Below are 18772 nucleotides of genomic sequence, written 5' to 3' on the forward strand. Positions count from 1 at the left end.
GGTGGCAGGGTCTTCTGAGGAGGGGGCTGCTATGAAGGTACAGGGGTCCTGTTGTCCCAACAATACAAGGTAGGCAGCCTAAAAAAAACTCACTGTGGAGGAAGATGCTGCTTGAATCACCTGCCAACCCCAAGACCCGCTTTGCTTCTGGAAGCCACTGGCCAAAATATATTGTTGCCACACAGCAGTTCCATCTAGAGTTCAAAACCTAACTTCTGAGTTCTGAGAGCTCTCACAAATTGCTGTACCCTCATAAACCAGGAGAAGACAGGTACCCACAAGCGCAAGGACCTATTTAGGATCCCATAGGCAGCTAGGCCTGGCAGAGTGGATACTAGCTTACCCTGCCTATCTTGGAACTCGTCAGAGGTTTAGAGCTGCTAGAAAGGAAAGCAGAGTGTAGGCCATGATTGAGCTCCCCTGGACTACAGCTGTTCTAGCCCCAGAGGTCACATGGTTTCCTAAGGAGAAGCATGGCCCCATATATGAGGAATTTTCCATCCTCTTTGTTTGCTTCAAGTCAGATTGCCTTTTACCCCTCAGAGTCCAGAGGACTGTGCCTGCGGCTCTTGGGCATTGGAGAAGCTTCCTCTTGAATGGCATTCCCACTAAGAACATCAGGCTCTCTAGGGAGAAAGGCCACTCATCCTGTGCATTTGAGGCCAGAGAATAGCTCCAAAGCTAGAGGGAGAAGGGGACCAGGATCCTTTGGGCTCAGTATGCTTTTCTCATCCTTTCTAACTCCCCATACTATGTACAAGCTCACTCTCTGTCTCTGTCTCTCTGTCTCTGTCTCTCTCTCTCCCTTTCTCTCCCTCTCTCTCCCTCCCTCTCTCTCCCTCTCTCTCTCTCTCCCTCCCTCTCTCCCTCTCTCTCCTTCCCTCCCTGTCCCTCCTTCTCTCCTACCCTTCCACCCTCTTTCCTCTTCCTCTCTCTATATCCTGCTGCTTCTGGACACAAGAGTCTCTCCACATCTCTACATGCCCCTTGCACAGACTAAGCTGGCCATGATCTCCTACCTCGGCCATTTTTCCTCCCTTCCTTTGCCTCAAGGCTGTTCCTGTCACAGACATTTCATTTGTAGTCCTCTGTGTCCAGGACATATTGTTTTCCCCATCATGGCTGCTACCTCAGTTCTTGTGACCTGGTCCATTTCCTGGAGGCCAGTCTGGATGGGTGGCTCAGGAAACAATAGGCTGTGAAATTCTATTCCCTATGAGTGTTCATAATGCCCCTTCTCACCCCGCCCACATATTCACACACTAAGGCTGTAGGACTTCATTCTCCTAGTGATTATCAAGAACTTCAAAAGGGTAGCTAGAGAAGGGTTTATCAGTCATCCAGCTTTGCAAAGAAGCAGCAAATCCAGGGCACCATGTATCTCCCTCCTAATGGGAAACAAAAGGAGCATGATCTCTTTGGAAAGGCAAGCCTGGATCCTGGCACCACCAAAGCCTCTCTTCAGGCTTTAACACCTAAGAATTCTTTTGTGTCTCTTTCCCATGGGAACACACAGACACACCCTGGCCCCTCTGCAGTCAAGCACCAAAGGCTATTATTCCCCCATCAAATCACTCTGGGGACCCCTTTCATTTCAACCAGCAGTGAAACCCAGCCCATCCTTCAGGCAACAGGAATGGGCCCTATACTCGAATGTTTACTGTCTCTGTAGTTTGAGATAAGATGCCTTCTGACTGACGCAGGCCAGCAAAGATTTGAGCACCATATTGCCAGAAGGGCTTCTTCCAGGTTCTAATGAAGAATTTGGAAACCACGGGCCACAGCAGTTGCCTCATTTTAAAGTGATTTTGCAACACAAAAACCTTTCACCCATTGAGGGGAGGGAGCTAAACCCCATCAGGTGAGCCTGCAGCTTTGCCAGAGCCCAGGAAAGCGTGCTCATCATATTCCCACACATTGACAAGGAGCTGGCACTCGGTCTTAAGTTTGATCCATTCTCAAGCAGTTAATCAATGCTGAGCCACATTACCCCACTTGGGTTTCTAGGGAGAGGATATTGGCAATCTTTTTGTTGTTGCTGTTTGACAGTGTGCACACTGGCTCCACACTAGGAAAGACATCAACCAATTCTGTAGTTGGGGCCCTGCCATACCCTTTCTGGAACTACAGGCTAAACCCCAGGGGAACAAGCTTCCAAGAAATTCCTAAACAAAATGCAACCCTGGTCTGAGGCCCTGCAGGTAGGTGGAGTGATTACTGCCACATGGGCAGCAGCTTAGAGCTTGTGGAATTTATTCAAGCCCTCCCTATCCTCACCCGTGCTGCAACTAACAACAGTAAGAAGCAACTTACCAAAGTACTCAGCTTCTCCTCAGTTTCCACACTTACTGGGCCAGAATGCCAGGCACCTGACAGATCCCTATTCTCAAGATGATTTTGAACTAAGGTTGGTAAAGAGAAGACAGGATCAGATAGAAACAGATGAGCCTTAGCAGAGCATGGGCAAGCCCACTAGGCCTACAGCCTCTGGCAGCCATGGCCAGGTTAAGGTTTTCTCTGGCCGAAGAATTTAGAAAGAAGAGAGGAGAAGGTGTCAGGCATTTTCTACTGTTGCTTTTGCCACTGTGCTTTAAGAAAAGCCTTTGCTTATTTTTTTCTCTATCTCTCCTTTTTTATTTTCTTTCTTATTTTTTTAAATTCTTTTTACGGATGAGCCTTCCCTCAAGACCCTCAATTAGTTTCCAGCTTCTACACTCTTGTTCAACCCTCCACCCACAGTCTACCCTCCACATGGAAACCCCTAAAACACACACACACACACACACACACACACACACACACACACACACACACACACACTTGGAGGCTTAGGGAAGCACATGCATAGCCTAATAAGGCTTGAATCTCCCATCCCTCAGAGCATCCTTGATTCCTTTCTGCTGTTGCTTATGAACTGCAGCTCGGTCTGCAACATCTCCTCCAGTCCCATGCAAGGCTAGCAGCCTTTACCCTGCATGCCCTGCTGTCTAGGCCACATGGATATAAGACATTGTGACTTTTCTCTGGGCAGTAACTGGTGACCAGCAATGACTGTACATGGTCACAGGCCTCCTAGAAGTGAAGAGACCACTCAAAATGTTAGGGGTGCTATTCTAGGTTCCAGGATACTGAATGCAGACTCTCTGAGTCTGTAGTCTGGTGTGGAAAGAGAAAGGGTGGCTATGGTAGATGTGAGCGAACTTATGATGGATCCAGGGTTAGGGGGCTGTTGCTCACAGCTCAGCTGGGGTTGGGATTGGGAGCCTTAGGTGTTCAGACAGTTCCAGCTAGCTGGCCACAGCCAAGTAGGTAGCTTTGGAAGGGTGATGATACCATAGAAGACAGAGGCAAGGCTGGAAGAGATATTTAATACTCACCGAGTATCTGCTGAGTATGAACAGCTCATTGGATGTTGGAGACACCATTGAACTCTATAGAAAAAGTCCTTCTTGGGGTTGGTGGGTAGTTTTCACTGAGAGGACACAGAAAAGAAAATAGCTATGATTGGGTACTTTTGGTTGGGTGCTAGGGGACTACTGAAAAGGTAGGGAGGGAGCCCTGAGGCTCACTGAGGAAGAATCTTGATGACAGGACAGACAGACAAACAGACAATGTCAAGGGCCTGTGAGAGGAATATGTCAAGGAATAGAAGTAGTAAAAGAGATGGAATGAGGAAGGCCAAGACAGGCCCTTGGTTGGGGCTACAGGTCTTCTGTGGGAGATGAAGCTACTAATTCCCTGTATTGGTAGATGGTTTTATTGGAAAGGACTGACCAGCTGCTGTGTGAAGGATAAACTGTGAGGTCCAGAACAGTAACAGGGACACTAGGAGGGAAAAGGCCCTGTGGCAGCCAGCTTAAGCCTGGTGTTGTGGCAGTTTTGGTGGATGGGTGTGAAGAGTGGGAGATTCTGGATGTCATTTGAAGGGAGGAAGTAGTGAGATGGCTGATACTGTATCAGAGAGTGAGATATGGCTCAGGCACCCACATCTGGAGTTGAAAGAGCAACTGGAAGACAGGTGCAATGGAAGCTATGAGTACACAGGAGCACTGAGGCTAAGGAAGCAGTCCCTGGATATTAGGGAAGGGTCAGGGTGAAAGTGGCTAGGAAGGAGCTCAGGGGAGGTTGAGGAAGGATCAAGTACTTTGCTTGGTTAAGAACTGAATGGCAAAAGATAGTGTCAGAAGTCTTCCTGGGACACTAGTCATGATGGGTTGCAGAAGTGAGGCAACAGCTGAATGGAACTGTGGAACTGGGGTAGGAGCAAGCACATGAGGTTGGTGAGCCACAGCACCTCATTTGGCTGATAAGCAATTAGAGACACTCTCTTCCAGACCAACCTGATTCCCTTGTTTTTCCCAGAAGCCTCAGCCACACTCTAGGGTTTATCTTTCCTAGAGAAGTCTTTGATGTGAAATTGCCCTGCAAAGCTGGATCTGGTGGTGCATACCTGTCATTCCAGCACTGGGTAAGGGAGTGATACTGACACAGGAGGTCTGGAGTTTGAAACCAGCTTGGTCTGTATGCCGAGACCCTGACTCAAATAAACAAACAAAAAATTCTTTATGCTATAGGCAAATAGGCTATAAATTAAAGCTCCATGATTTACTATCCCCAATCACCACCCAGGCCAATTCTATCACTACAAGAATATTTGTAGTTGGGTCAGGAAGTAACAGGGTCTGACTCAGCAACAAGAAAGAGCCCGGAAACATCATCTGGACATGGGATATTGGAGGCCACTATAGGGTCACCAGACCCTTAGTCAGAAGCTGTGTGTCAGGCACAGAGGCAGGATGGAGGCCCCAGGCAAACTTAGGTCATCAACCTTCACGAAGGACATGGAGGCTGTAATGGAGGCAAGCAGGGATTCTGGTGAAATATTTCAGGGTTAGGCCCATAGGACAAACTGACAGTGAAGCGTGTAAAGAGGATGGGGTAGGAGCTAGTGAGGTGCCTCTGAAATCTGGCTGGAACCCTGGGCCCAGAGGGTCATGAAGGTGGTGAGGATGGGAGAGTGAGAGGTCCACTGGCCCTCCAAGGGAGGCACCTGGGAGCAGTAGGAGTGGGATGTGGAAAGGGGGCCTGGATGGATGTGGTACTCAAAGCATTGATGGCATCTAGGTGGTCAGATAGGCCTTAAGGTTTGTTGAAGGTCCTGGGGAAGAGTAGATGTAGAGAAGCTTTATGTGTAGAACAGTGAGAAATCCAGGCAGGAGGTTAAGGAGAGGCCAAGCTGTTGACTGGCTCAACTCATCCTTGGCTGCAGCGTAGCCAGAAACACCAAACTCCAGATCAGGAAGAAGGAATCCCAGGGTCTTGGAGATGCCTGCAGGCACCTATCACAAGGCTTGCCTTCCAGAACAGGTGTTTACTGCTTTGCCTGGATGGTACCTGTGCCCTCCAGCCTTCAGGTGGCTGAAAATGCCCAATCTTAAGATCAATAGCCCCAGTCTTCAATGCCTGCAAGAAAGAAGCTGGAGAGAAGAGCTGACTCATTCTCAGATGTTACCCTCAAGGTGACTCAAAATGCTGGAGTGGATGGCCTTCTGAACCAGAGGCACTGAACTCATTCACACATGGCATGCATGTGATGTACAGGTGCTGGTGCATCAGGCACTCTGTGCTTGGATTTGGCAGAGGTAGAAGCAAATAGAATAGGCCAGAGCAGCAGTAGCTGTAAAAGGCAGGGAGGAGCATGTGAGAATTAGTGCCTTGTAGCCTGAATTTCTTTCTTCAGGGAAGGGCTGTGAAGTTGAGTCAGCTGCAGTGACCCCTGGGTAGGTTTGAACAGGGTCTCTGGCCTGACCATGTGAGGTCTAATTAAGGAGAATGGTGTGGCCAGTCACCTTAACAGATTCTCCCAGAATCAAGGGAGCAATGTGCAGTTCATTTTCTGTTTTGTGACATGATGCTGTAGTGGACAGCTGGATGTTCCCAGCACCAGTATTCCAGTCTTGCCCTAGAAAAGCTAACTAATAAAGCAACGTTGGAATTGAATTATTTTCTTTTCATTAAAATTGGTGAGAACCTTCAATTTCTATGTTAACCCTATTTAAGCAACCAGACTGAGAATAGTGGCCTGAAGAACAGCTAGCCATCCACAATCTAACAGAAAAAAATTCAAACTGGATCTCAAATGGGGATTTAGAAAAATCCCATTTTCTAGAGCCTTTTGACTCACTTCTTTGCATTCCAAAGGCTGTGATTTAGGAGCACTGTGCTTGACCTGGCTGAGTTGTCACCCCTAAGGTCCTAACTAGAGAGCTGAAAGGGACTCATTGTAGTCTGGGTGATTCATTGTCAACTGTTCCAATAAAGGACCACCAAGTAAACATAGTTAGCTTTTCAGCCAGCTCTCTGCTGCAACTGAACAACCTACCCTTGTAACATGACAGCAGCCACAGACAGTACACAGATGAATGGGCATGGCAGCACTTAATAAACTTTATTTACAAAACCAGAAGGGTCCAGGTTCATTCACCTTTTGGCCAGAGTTTACAGATACATTAATGAAACCATGAAAACCAAATCCTAGCTCCCTGAAATGACTTAGAAATTATAAAGTGCCTACTGCCTCACACAGGGAGGAACTAACTGGACCCAGTTATCCTCCTGGAGAATTGATAGTCCTTCTTCTGTTCTCTACACTACCTGGAGGCCATCATGGCTAGCTTTGTGTTTCTAGGGACAGTTGATATGAGCAGCTGTGCTGGTACTGGCCTGTGTGATATCTAGCAGAAGCCTATTCATTAACCTCTAGTTTTAAAAGCATGAAGGGATCCAGCATGTGGGACCAGGGAGAGATCACAGAGGCAGCTTCTCTGTGGCTTGAAAAGATGAGACCGGAGTATGTGAGTGAATATGGGAAATCCAAGGAGGGATAGGCTGATTCTCGGGCAAATTCTAAAAGCATTGCCCTGCAGGAGGAACTGGTGGCAGGAGGGGATGTGAGTTTGGTTTAGGGCACATGGCCATAGTGGTGGGAAGGTCTAGGTATTATGGGAAACACTTCCTTGGAGAATATAACACTGATGTGAATGGGGTAGGCAAGGAGCATGTGGACAAGCACAAAGCTCTCTGAATAAAAGCTCACACAGGAGGAAGAGGAGAGGGGTGTTTTGGGGGAGAACAGACAGAAAGATAGATTCCAAAGGGGATGCTGAGGACACCACATATCTAATGAGACTCATGTAGCTATGATCCAGAGCTGGAAGAAGGCCATGAGGATAACTGGTAGACAGAGACAGCTGAGTAGGAATAGGCTTGGTACATGCAAACCCAAGTGTGGCCATTTTTAGTCTTGGTCTCCAGGTTAGGGCCAGTGAACTCTTAGACCCAGAGCTCTGGGGAAGAGATACTGTTGTAACCCCTACATAGCTTTCTGGCTTTATACAGAGATATGGACAAAGAGGAAGAATAAGAGAGACAGGACAGAGCTGAAACATCCCAAGACAAAGAAACAGTACGGGAAGTGATTTCAGAGCCTCTGATAAAGTAAAAGAATGCCAGGCAGGAACAGTGTTAGGGAGGCTTGAAACGTTTTCAGAAGTGAGAATTCAAGTATGCAATATGCCCCTGAAAGAATGACTGAGATATAGGTGCAGAAATGGCCACCAGCACATTCTTCAGAGGATCTCAGTATATTTGTCTTTTACCTAATTGGAATTCATATTGAGCAAAGACCTCAGGTGCCACCTAAGCCAATCCTGTTCCCAGGACAAGGACCAGGAAGGGAACAGGCATAAGTCCATTGTTCCAGGATATCTACCCAGGTCAGGGATGTCTTCAACATGAAAGCCCAGACCTGTAAACCTTTACCATAGTCCATCAAACCATCTCACTCCCTACAAGTCCCTCAGTGTGTAAATATTCATCATGCAGTGTGCCAGCCGCTGATGTGGGCACAACTTTCCAGCACCAGCCAGCCATTGACTGTCTCCTCTCCTTTCTTCTCCCTCCCTTCTCCTCTCCCCACTCTCTTCCCTTTCTTCCCTTCCCTTCCCCCATGTGGGCTCTGCTCTGTCCATCCCCCTCCACTTCAGATCCGAGTGGTGAAAGCATTCCGTAGCTCGCTTTATGAAGGCCTGGAGAAACCAGAATCCAAGAGTTGCATCCATAACTTCATGGCAACACCCGAGTTTTTGATCAATGACTACACCCACAATATTCCGCTCATCGATGACACAGATGTGGATGAGAATGAAGAGCGCCTGAGGGCCCCACCTCCCCCACCCCCTAACCAGAACAACAACGCCATAGACAGCGGCATCTACCTGACCACGCATGCCACCAAGTCACCTACCTCTTCAGCATTCTCTTCCAGGCCTGGGAGCCCACTCCACAGCATGGAGACATCCCTCTAACCAGAACTTCTCTCAGTATGTGCGTGCGCGTGTGTGCGCGCGCGCGCGCACACACACACACACACACACACACACACATTCTCTCTCTCACACACACATATTCTCTCTCACACACACACATACACATACATGCATGCATGCACATACATTCTCTCTCTTTCTCTTACACACACACACACACACACACACACACACACACACACACACACACACACACACACGCGCGCGCGCGCGCGCGCGCGCGCGCAGTCACACATGCACCCAGAGAGGGGAACCCGTGCACCTGCCAAAGAGGGAAATGACTAACATGGCTAAAGACTTTACTTATGTGGTATTTGCAAGAAGCCAATTGCATTCAATAAGAGGACAGCCCACTAGGCTTTTTACTAGGTTCCCAGAAGGTGGGGGAAGGAGAAAAAAGGAAAAGAGAGGGAAGTTCTTTACCCGATGTGAAGGAAAAAGAGAGCATGAGACAAGATACGCTTCCCACCATTTTTCTACTGATGCTTCTTTTTTTAATGAACACTAGTTCCACCATGTGTTCACTATTTGGGCTGTGCAATGCTGTAGGGGCTAGCTGAGCCTATTTGGAGCTTTGCTATACCCATAACAAAAAAAAAAAAAAAAAAAAAGAAAGAAAAAAAGTACCAACCAAGAAAGAGGTAGTTGTGCCGACAGGCCACCAGAGGGAGCCACCAGTAAAGGTACCTTCTACTGCAACGCACACAAGACCCATCTGCAGACCGCATGAGTGTGCGTGTGTCTATATGTATGTGTGTGTGTCTATATGCATATACATATATATGGCAAAATTCATATTTAAAGAATAAGGAACTATTTATTGGCATGATATTTCTATTCTTCTCACCAGGCATTTCCCTTTTGAAATTTCATTTTTGAATGTAGTAAGGTTCTTTTCAGGGAACAAGACTGCAAGAACATCCTCTTGGTACTGTACTTCCCTCCCAAGTCCCTGACCCAAGGATCTCCATACCTGACCCTGCTGAGATTCCAGAAGAGGCAGTCTGGGGAGTGTTGTGCAAGGCCTTGCACTTACAACCTTTGTACTTTAAGACCTCTACTTGTAGAGTAAGACTTTTCAATGGCATTTTTATTTAAAAGGAAAATACCAAAGTATTGATGATAGTGGTCCCCTCCAGTGCGCAGCAAGGCAAGTTTTGGTTTTGGCTTCCTTCCACTTCATTTCCAACACCTTCACTTTTGGATGGCGGCTTTCTGTTTCCATACTCCAACTTTAAAAATGTGATGAACCCTAGGAAGAGCTGTGATGGAACAGAGACAGATGCCAGGCAAAAACAGTCCATGTTCATCACTGTCATTTCTCTGGACTTGTACTATGTACTTTGGCAAATGACAACAAGTACTCACTGGATCACCTCAGTGACTTCGAGGGCATGGGCATGTCACTCACCAAAGCATGCTTCCAGCCCAGGTCTTCTTGCCCACAGGGCAAATCCAACCCAGAAGGCAGAACTATAGAAACAAAATATTGTGTGGAAAGTGGCCCTCTTTCCTGATGCCATTGTTCTTCTCTGGCTGTTGCCTCTTCTGGGCCTGTGGGGACTAAGCATGGGGTCAGTCAGCAGGCCTTGGGTCCATCTAGACAAGTAAAACTGGAAATCTAGGTCTGGAGATCCTGAGACATTTTCTTCCAGGAGCCTGTCCCAGCAGTGTGGGCATCCATTGTAGCAAGCCTGCTTTCCTAGAAAGAGTGATAACCTGAGAGAAGGCAGGGGAAAGAGGTCCAGTGTCTGCTGCCCTGCCAGGGAAGCCCAGGCTGACGAATCTCTTCCTCGTGGAAAGCTGACCTTCCTCTATGCTCCTAGGTCCTGAATCTGGATGCTCACAGTAACAGAGGTGAAATTGGCAACCTTGAGGTTCTTCACCTTCTGAACTTATGGATGTCACACTTTTTAGGAAGATGTCTAGAATCTCACTCCACTCCCACATATGCCTGTCACTTGAGCTCAAGGTTTGTCTGCCTGGAGACATGTGTGAATTGAGAGATGGACAGGAGCTGCATTTACCCCACTCCCCTCTCACACCACACCACTAAAAGCTTGTCTCAGCTTTCTGGCATCCACAGAAAGTCAAATGGAAATTAGCTATTTCCACTGGTCACACCAATGCCATGTTACCCCTGAGCAGGAGTAGTCACATCTCGGGCAAAAGAATTTTGATTACAAGAAAACTCCACTTTAAAATGCCAGCTACAAATCATATAAAGCCATCCCTTTTTTCTAAAGGGCATATTGAGAATGTTTCCCATTTGTAAATTGTTCCCTGATGTCCTTGTTTAAACAACCACAGCAAAAGGGCAACTTGGTTTGCTGAGGGTCTCTGTGTTCTTCAATAATTAATCAAAATGTGGAGTATTGTGATTGAAGCGGGTCAGCTGTGTCCAGCTATGCTCATGGGCTTCTTGTCATCCTCTGTTGTAGACATACACATAGAGCAAATGGCCATTATGTATTAAAAAGCCAACCCTCAATGATGCTGTGTAAAGTTGCCTGATGTCAATGTCAATTGTGTGATATCCAGGCTGCCTTTGTGCTGAGCTGTGGGGTTCAGAAAAGGCCCTGGGAACCCACATCATCTGTTCTGGTTCTTGTACAGTCTTCAGGCCGAGAGACCTGTCTCATCGGAAGCTTCTCTTTATAAAGCATTATACTATATGGAATGGCTTGGTCAACTGTGTTCAGTTCATAAATATGTTTTACATTTTTATCTGCCTGTTATAAAGATGAACAAAATATCTTAATGAGGAAGAGCGCAGATGAATAATAAATTAAAATCTGTAGTTGAATTTCCTAATTTACACAATAGACCAAAATTTTTGTGTATAAAAAATGAATGGGTCTGAGTCACATGTATAATTTATTATTTGGTAACTTCCTATGTGGAACCAAACAAAGGTATTTGCATGCCATTGAGCCAGGGCAGGAGAAGCCACAGGCATGACCTTCTCTATGCCTGCTGCCACAATGGATTCTATGGCAAGAAAGAGCACAGACCCTGTTGGCAAGAGATACTCCACCTGTGCTGCCTCCCAGCAACTGGTTTGACCAGGTAAAACCTGATGAAAATATTCAGGCCACTGTCCTTGCATGGGTCAGTGGAAGAGTTGTGACAATTCTGTCTTCAGAACTTTTTCAGCTTTTCAAATTAAACTCCATGCCATTTACCACCAACTTCCCACTTCTCTTCCCTAGTCTCCTGTTCTGTTGTCTGTTGGCTGCAACATTCTCATATAAGGTCTCTCCTAGAAGTAGAATAGGAGAAGTATTTGTCCTTTTATGACTGGCTCATTTCACTGAGCATCATGTCCTGAAAGGTCATCCATGCTTTAGCAGGTGTAAACCTTCAGTTTTTTTTTTAAGACTGGAAAAGATTTCATGGCTTGCACAGACATGCTGTGATTAGCCACATAATCACAAATGCTTGCACTGCTCCCATTGACATTGTGACTAATGCTACTGTGAACCTGGGTACACAAACTGCTCTTTGAGACTTGTTTTCTTTGGGAATTGATATATACACAGCTACAAGGTTGTTGGAGCTTATTGTATTTAATGTATGCATACATGCACACAGACATGTTCGTCTGTGTGTGTGTGTGTGTGTGTGTGTGTGAGAGAGAGAGAGAGAGAGAGAGAGAGAGAGAGAGAGAGAATGGCTGACATTCTCTGTGTGCATTTTGCATCCTCATCACCAGTGTGCCTGAGTTCTAATCATTGACTTCCTCTTTGTCCTAAAGCACAGAAAGAAAGCCCAGCATTTCACCCTCACTTACTCTTAGTGCCCCTTTCCTACCGTCCCCTTGAATGCCTATGTATAGACATCCATATTCTGTAGCACCCCCTTTGAGCCATGAATAGCTACATAATTAGTTCTGTGGCTGGGCCTTACGAATGACCACCATGGTCACAGCACTCTATACATCCTCCTCACCTTTTTATCATGATATGTACATTTTCTTTAATATTTATTTCTACTGATGTGTCTATGTGTATGTGCATGCATATGCAGTGCCTGTGAATGTTAGAAGAGGGCATCAGATCCCCTGGAGCTGGAGTTACTGTTGAAAACTTCACTCAGGGTCCCTGGAGGAGCAGCGAGTTCTAGCAACCACTGAGCCATCTCTCAGGAGGTCCTCTTCATGGTATTTCTCTTTCTCTGATACACACAGTGTCCTTTTATATTTATTAGCACCAGAAGACAATTTTCCATGGCAAGAGTCAAAAAGAAGAACCATGATTCCAAAGATCCCTTAAGCTTCTGCTTCAATAGCAAGCAGCACAGCTTAAGTCATAAGACTAAGGAAGTCTAGACAAGACAGATTCAATGTCAACACAACTGGCTCTGCATGAAGAGATAAGATGTGATGCTGCCCATAAAGCATGAACGTGTCCTTAGTCAAATGACTGGGAGCATGAACACTCTATAGCAGTAGAACCTGGGGAATTGGAGGAAGGTCTGTATGTCTTGGGTCTGTTTGAAAAGACTTTGCACTGAGCAAGAAAAAACAAGAGAAATATATCCTCTTCCAGTTCTAGATGCTCAAAGTCCAAAATCAAGGCATTAGTAAGGCCAAGCTTCCTCTGAGGGTCTTTGAGGAGAATGTGTTCCAGACCTTTCTTTTGTTTTCTGGTGTTACCATCTAGGTGTTACTGGATTGGTAGACCCTTTTCTCTACTTCTGCCTGTCTTCAGATGGCCTTGGACCTTCATCTGCCAATGTCTCTTCTCTTACAAGGACAGTGGTTTGTGGATCAGAGCCCATCATAGTGGCCTCAATTAGCTTGATTTCAGGGCGAGGACATAGATCTTTTGAGAAACACAGCTCAATGCACCATAGCTAGGAAGAAAGGGGCCAGGCGATTCCCAGGACCTGGTTGTCCTCCTCCTGATTCCATTGAGTTCATGGGCTAAGTAAGACTCAGCCACTTATCACTATGCTGTAAGATATGTTCTGCACCACCAGATCCTGGAAGCTTTGGGCTCTAGAATATCTTATCTCAGTCTGTCATTGCTGACCTTTTAAACCTAAAATAAAGGAGATGGAGGACTGCAATTTTTTAATCTCCACTATTCTGTTTACAAAAGCCTTGGCAACAGGAAGTAAAAATAAATTCAAAAGACCCAGATTATAACAATGTCTTTAATTTCATAAAGCCTAAAAATGAGGCATTATGCTCACTGTCCCATGAGCCAAATGACAACCACTGAGCTGACAGGCCCAGGGGCCAGCAAATAACAAATAACACCAAGTCAGGCCAGCAAGAGTTCTGGGCAATTTGACAGGCACACAGCAAATAGGAGGATTCTAAAATAGCAGTCACAGTCAGGCTATCTGGTACAACCAGCTCAATTTACAAAGTAGAAACGGAGTCCCAAGCAGAGAGGGGAATTGCTGATAACCAGTGGGAAAGGAAGTATCACGTTTCTAGGTGCTGGGCACCGTATGGGGCACTGTCAATGGGAGGGATGCCTGTTCTAACCCCCTGCAGAGCTTTATCAACTGTCTCTGCCATGCTATGCTCTGAAGAGGCCCTAAGAAGGGAGAATGGAGCAGACGGAGCCCTCTTTGGGCTTTAAACAGTCTCACCATCCACCACTGCTATTTTGAGGGAAAGGTTCTGCCTTCTGAGAGTTGAGAGAACACCTTTTGTAGGACAGATGACCTAAAGCATCAAGATGGGTAGAGGGCTGAGGTGTAGCTCAATGGTAGAGCACAATGGGAAACAAGTAAAAATGTGGGCCCAGGAAGCATCACTGGAGGGTGAAGCTTGGGATAGGGGACTCAAAGGCCTGTCCCCTCAAAGGGAAGGTAAAAGAAACCAAGAGTAGAACATCTGTCCTGAAAGTCAGCTTAAGCACAGTTAGGAGGATGGAAGGAGGGGAAGGGAGAGGGGAGGGGCAGTCAATGCTAAAAACAGGTCAGGCAAGGAACTTGAAAGCAGCAGACTGTGGAAGGACAGGCTGCATTTCAGCTCCTTATTCTATGCTTAGAGCCCATGCCCTAGGCCCTGGGCCTGCCACAGGTCTCCTTCTCCAGGAGTTCCAGCCACACTGGATAGGTAAAAAGGAAAAGGGGCACTCTTGTAACAGTGGGACTCAGAAGTAGATCCATTTGTACAGTTTATAGCAACCAGTCATTCAGGTTAAAGGCTAAGACAGAAAAGATAAGAAAGCACGAGGACGATGACAAAGCAAGTATCCTTCAAACAGCCTGTGAGGAGCTGAGGACTACACGGAAAGGACAGATTTGTAAGACAACTGAAAAAGGTGACTGCATACTCCTACATCCCATTACCTGGCTTGCTTGGAAGGGTGGCCTGTACCTCCCAGGTCAGCAGTGTCTCAGGATTGGTGGCAAGAGAACCTAGGGGGTCTTCTGTTAGGTCCACCACTGTGAACACTCCCAGATGGAACGTTAGAGGCCTAGCCTCTTCTACATGCCTCTTGAAGATTCTCTCCACACCAGATAGTGTGTCAAGAGGCCACTTTTGTATTCAGAAAGACCCAGAGGTCACCTGACCAGGTGTGTAATGAACAAGTCACTAAGAGAAGCTTAGAGTCACAAAGCATGCAGTCCCACAGTCCTGTCAGGTCAACTCCTTTGCTGATCATTTGTCATTTCTGAGACCTGAACTTCCTCCCATAAAGGTGTTCAGTGAAGAGATAAACGAAGGTGCCACCTGTGTGTTCATGAAGCCAGGACCCAGACACACACTAGACCTACTTTCTCCTTTGTGCCTTTCACTGCCAACTCTGGACCCTTCCTCCCAGAATTAAGTTTTGTCAAGTTGCTCTGTGGCTATGTTCCTAAACTGACACCGGATTTGGTACACAGTAGCTGCTCAGTAAATGTGTCATTACTGCTTGTCTCAAAATGTTTGCATGATAAACATATAATGAGTTTATCATTAGTACCCACAGAAGAACTTTAAGATAAGAAAGCCAGGCCACTGGGTAAGATTGGCTCACCAGGAAGGCCATGATATTTTCTTGGCTTCCTTACCATGAGGATAGATAACACATGAAATTTGTAAAGTCAAGCAATCCTTGCCAAGTGTGCCTATTATGTGACCACACTCTCTTCCTTGAAGCTCCATGAGCAACTGCTGGTATGACTCTAATACCTGTCCTTTCCAGTGGTTACAACTTACCACATGAGAGGAAGGGATTTCCGTGTGCTGAATGTAGATCAAGACCAGCAAGAGGCTGGAGAGATGGCTCAGCGGTTAAGGGCACTGACTGCTCTTCCAGAGGTCCTGAGTTCAAATCCCAGCATCCACATGGTGGCTCACAACCATCTGTAATGGGATCCAGTGTCCTCTTCTGGTGTGTCTGAAGACAGCTAGAGGGTACTCATATATATTAAATAAACAAATCTTTAAAAAGACTCAAAAGCAAGACCAGCAAGAGGCCCAGGAAACACACAGCAGGCTGCCGTTGCCCACAGAGCCAGATTTTCTGAAAGAATCATAAGGGTGCCATAGTGGGGAACGCTCCTGGACTCTTACTCTACATTATCATGACACAAAAACCTCAAGGGCAGTGCAAAGTGTAGCGCAAAGATGGGGACTTCTGCTGATTCACATCATTTTATTATATGAAATAAAATTTCATCTATGTTGCACACTCATACTTTCTATAAATCTGGCTTTTAAAAATCCCTAGGGATATAGCCCATCTGTTCTTTTGACGTGCCTGTCAATGACATCACACTTCAATTGCAGCTGACTGTTCTCAATAGGCTAAAGCAGAGACTGCTGCCTCAAGGCAGCCACCTTCCTGTAAGCTCTGCCTAGCTGGAGGCAACTCCAGACGTCATCTACACCAGGGCTGCTGGGGACAGTATGTGGCTGCATGTCCATCTCCCGCAGCACACCCAGTCCCCTCAGCTGGTCCTCTGGAGTCTGGATGTCACAGTGATGTGGTAGCACCATCCCCAGGCAGTCAACCATCCTGGGCTTCTTTGGACAGGCCTGGCTTTGGACTAGAACCCTAGGGAATTTCTGTTTACAATATAAACTTGAATGAGATCAGACACAATATTATATCAATGGTTGGCTTGGTGAGGTCATCACTAAACACTTAGAAAGAAAAAGGAAAATAGGCTCTGATTAGCGACCCCCCCCCATCTTAGTTAGGGTTTCTACTGCTGTAACAAAACACCATGAATAAAAAGCAAGTTGGAGAGGAATGGGTTTATTCAGCAGTTTAAACTTACAGATCACAATCCATCACTGGAAGAAGTCAGGACAGGAACTCAAGCAAGGCAAGAACCTGGAGGCAGGAACTGATGAAGAGGCCATGAAGGAGTGCTGCTTACTAGCTTGCTCCCATGGCTTGCTCAGTCTGCTTTCTTATAGAACCCAGGACCACCACCCACATGGACTGGGCCCTCTCCCGTTGATCACTAACTAAAAAATGGCTTACAGCTGGATCTCATGGAAGCATTTCATCAACTGAGACTCCTTCCTCTCTGATGACTCTAGCTTGTGTTGAGTTGACAGAAAACAAGCCAATATACCTTCTTACTCATATCAATGAGATACTGACTACTAGAACACAATACCATTGCCCAGGTGGGTCAGGGCACACTGGAAATTGGCTGGGTGGGTTATGGTGACTTTACTGACAAGCCAATGCAGTTCCAGCCTACTGGGGCCAAGCAAAGTTTGTACAGAGTAGAGAACATTCTAGATGGAAGAAGCCCTGGTAATCAACTGATGGGGACAGGTCAGAGGAATTGTTCAAGGTCACAGGGGGAGCTGGTGAAAAGCTGTACCTACAGCTCAGGTGCTTGCCTCCTGCCTGAGATCGCTCAAGTCCAATCTCTAAGGATGTTGACTAAAAAACACAGAGTCTCATTTCTAGAAACAGACAGGGTTGACAATCTAGGACCTCCACTTTGGCCCAGCCTGGGGAAAACCTAAAGCAGACAAGTATGTTAGGTCACTCATAAAATGGAAGCATATCCTCAGGAGCCCACAGAAAAAGGGGTATGCAGTACAGAAACTCATAGGCCTAGGGTCACACATTTTCTCTCAAGAGCCCACTGAGAAATGCTGCCTGATATGAGTATCCTAGCTTGCCAGGGGCCTAATACCCTATTAGGCTGTCTAGGCTGAGTCTAGGTTCAAGTGAGGGTCCTAGAATACATGATATGGTACCAATTGACCTCGGGGTGGCTGGAGTCTGAGAAAGCCAGGTCAAGCACCCAAGCATGATTCCAAGGAAGCAAGGGCACTGTTGTCCTCTTATCTGATTGCCCCTGACTGACTAAACATAGAATGATGCTTTACGTCTACACAGATCCCCTCTTCATCCCACATAATGTGAGAGGAACTATGGCTTGACACTGTGACTTTATTAAATACATTAACTCAAGGACCCTAAGCACTGACTATAAGCCTAACTTACATAAGATTAGATAGACAGAAAACCTGAAGGACAGATTTCCCATAGAGGTCACAGAGGGCAGAGAAAGTGTGTATAAGAAACCAGGACCTGGGTTAGAGAGACGGTTCAGCAATTAAGAGCACTGACTGCTCTTCCAGAGGTCATGACTTCACTTCCCAGCAACCACATGGTGTCTCACAAACAACCATCTGTAATTGAATTTGATGCCCTCCTCTGGTGTGTCAGTGATAGCATTCATATACATAAAATAAATATATAAATCTTAGCGAGAGACAGAGACACCAAGGCCTTTCATCTTGTCATCCACACCGCTTCTCCCATGCAGACTTCAGAGTGCTGCCTATCAATGGCACTTTTGGCATCCATCTATCCATCCATCCATCCATCCATCCATCCATCCATCCATCCATCTATCCAACCCATTTACTCATTCTCAGTTATGCATAAGTCCATCATCTTCCTGTAGTGTCTACCTATCCATCTGACCTATCGCCTCCCTATTGTTCACCAACCCATCTTTGCCAATAAGTGCTCCAAGGATTCTGAGGTGGAACTAGGTCTATTCATCTTGATCAATGCCAAGATCCTACTTAATTCAATATGTCTCATGTTCTTGGTTTACCTGTTACTTTTGACCAGGATAACTCCTTCTTTAGGATATTTTGGCAATGCCTAGATGGAAGCCAGGACTGCTGGTCAACATTTGACTGCTTCTATGACAAAAGAATAACATGGTCTCAAATGGCAACAATAGAGGAAAGCCCTAGTTGCAAACCGCTAGCACAGACTATTTTCTAGTGTCAATATCCCCAAATGTCTCATAACCTTCTTCATAAATAACTACTAGAAAGAAATGGGTAAGCATCCAGCTGGAGGAACCTCAGAAAGGAAAAGTCCAGTACAGTGTCCTGAGCAGCCAACTTACCTCACCACAGTTTCTTAACCTCAAAC

The 18772-nt window shown here is 46.2% G+C and overlaps 1 protein-coding gene across 1 annotated transcript in view; it reads left to right on the plus strand.

Moving 5' to 3' along the window:
• Positions 1 to 8390, plus strand: part of Atp2b3 (ATPase plasma membrane Ca2+ transporting 3) — a 67624-nt gene extending 59234 nt beyond the window's left edge. Inside the window, 1 exon segment of the mRNA XM_032889591.1 lies at positions 8046 to 8390. Coding sequence (XP_032745482.1) covers positions 8046 to 8366 — 321 coding nt within the window. The 3' untranslated portion in view covers positions 8367 to 8390.
• The last annotated feature ends 10382 nt before the right edge of the window (positions 8391 to 18772 follow it).

The sequence above is a fragment of the Rattus rattus genome, chromosome X (genome assembly GCF_011064425.1).
Source record: "Rattus rattus isolate New Zealand chromosome X, Rrattus_CSIRO_v1, whole genome shotgun sequence".
Taxonomy (NCBI): domain Eukaryota; kingdom Metazoa; phylum Chordata; class Mammalia; order Rodentia; family Muridae; genus Rattus; species Rattus rattus.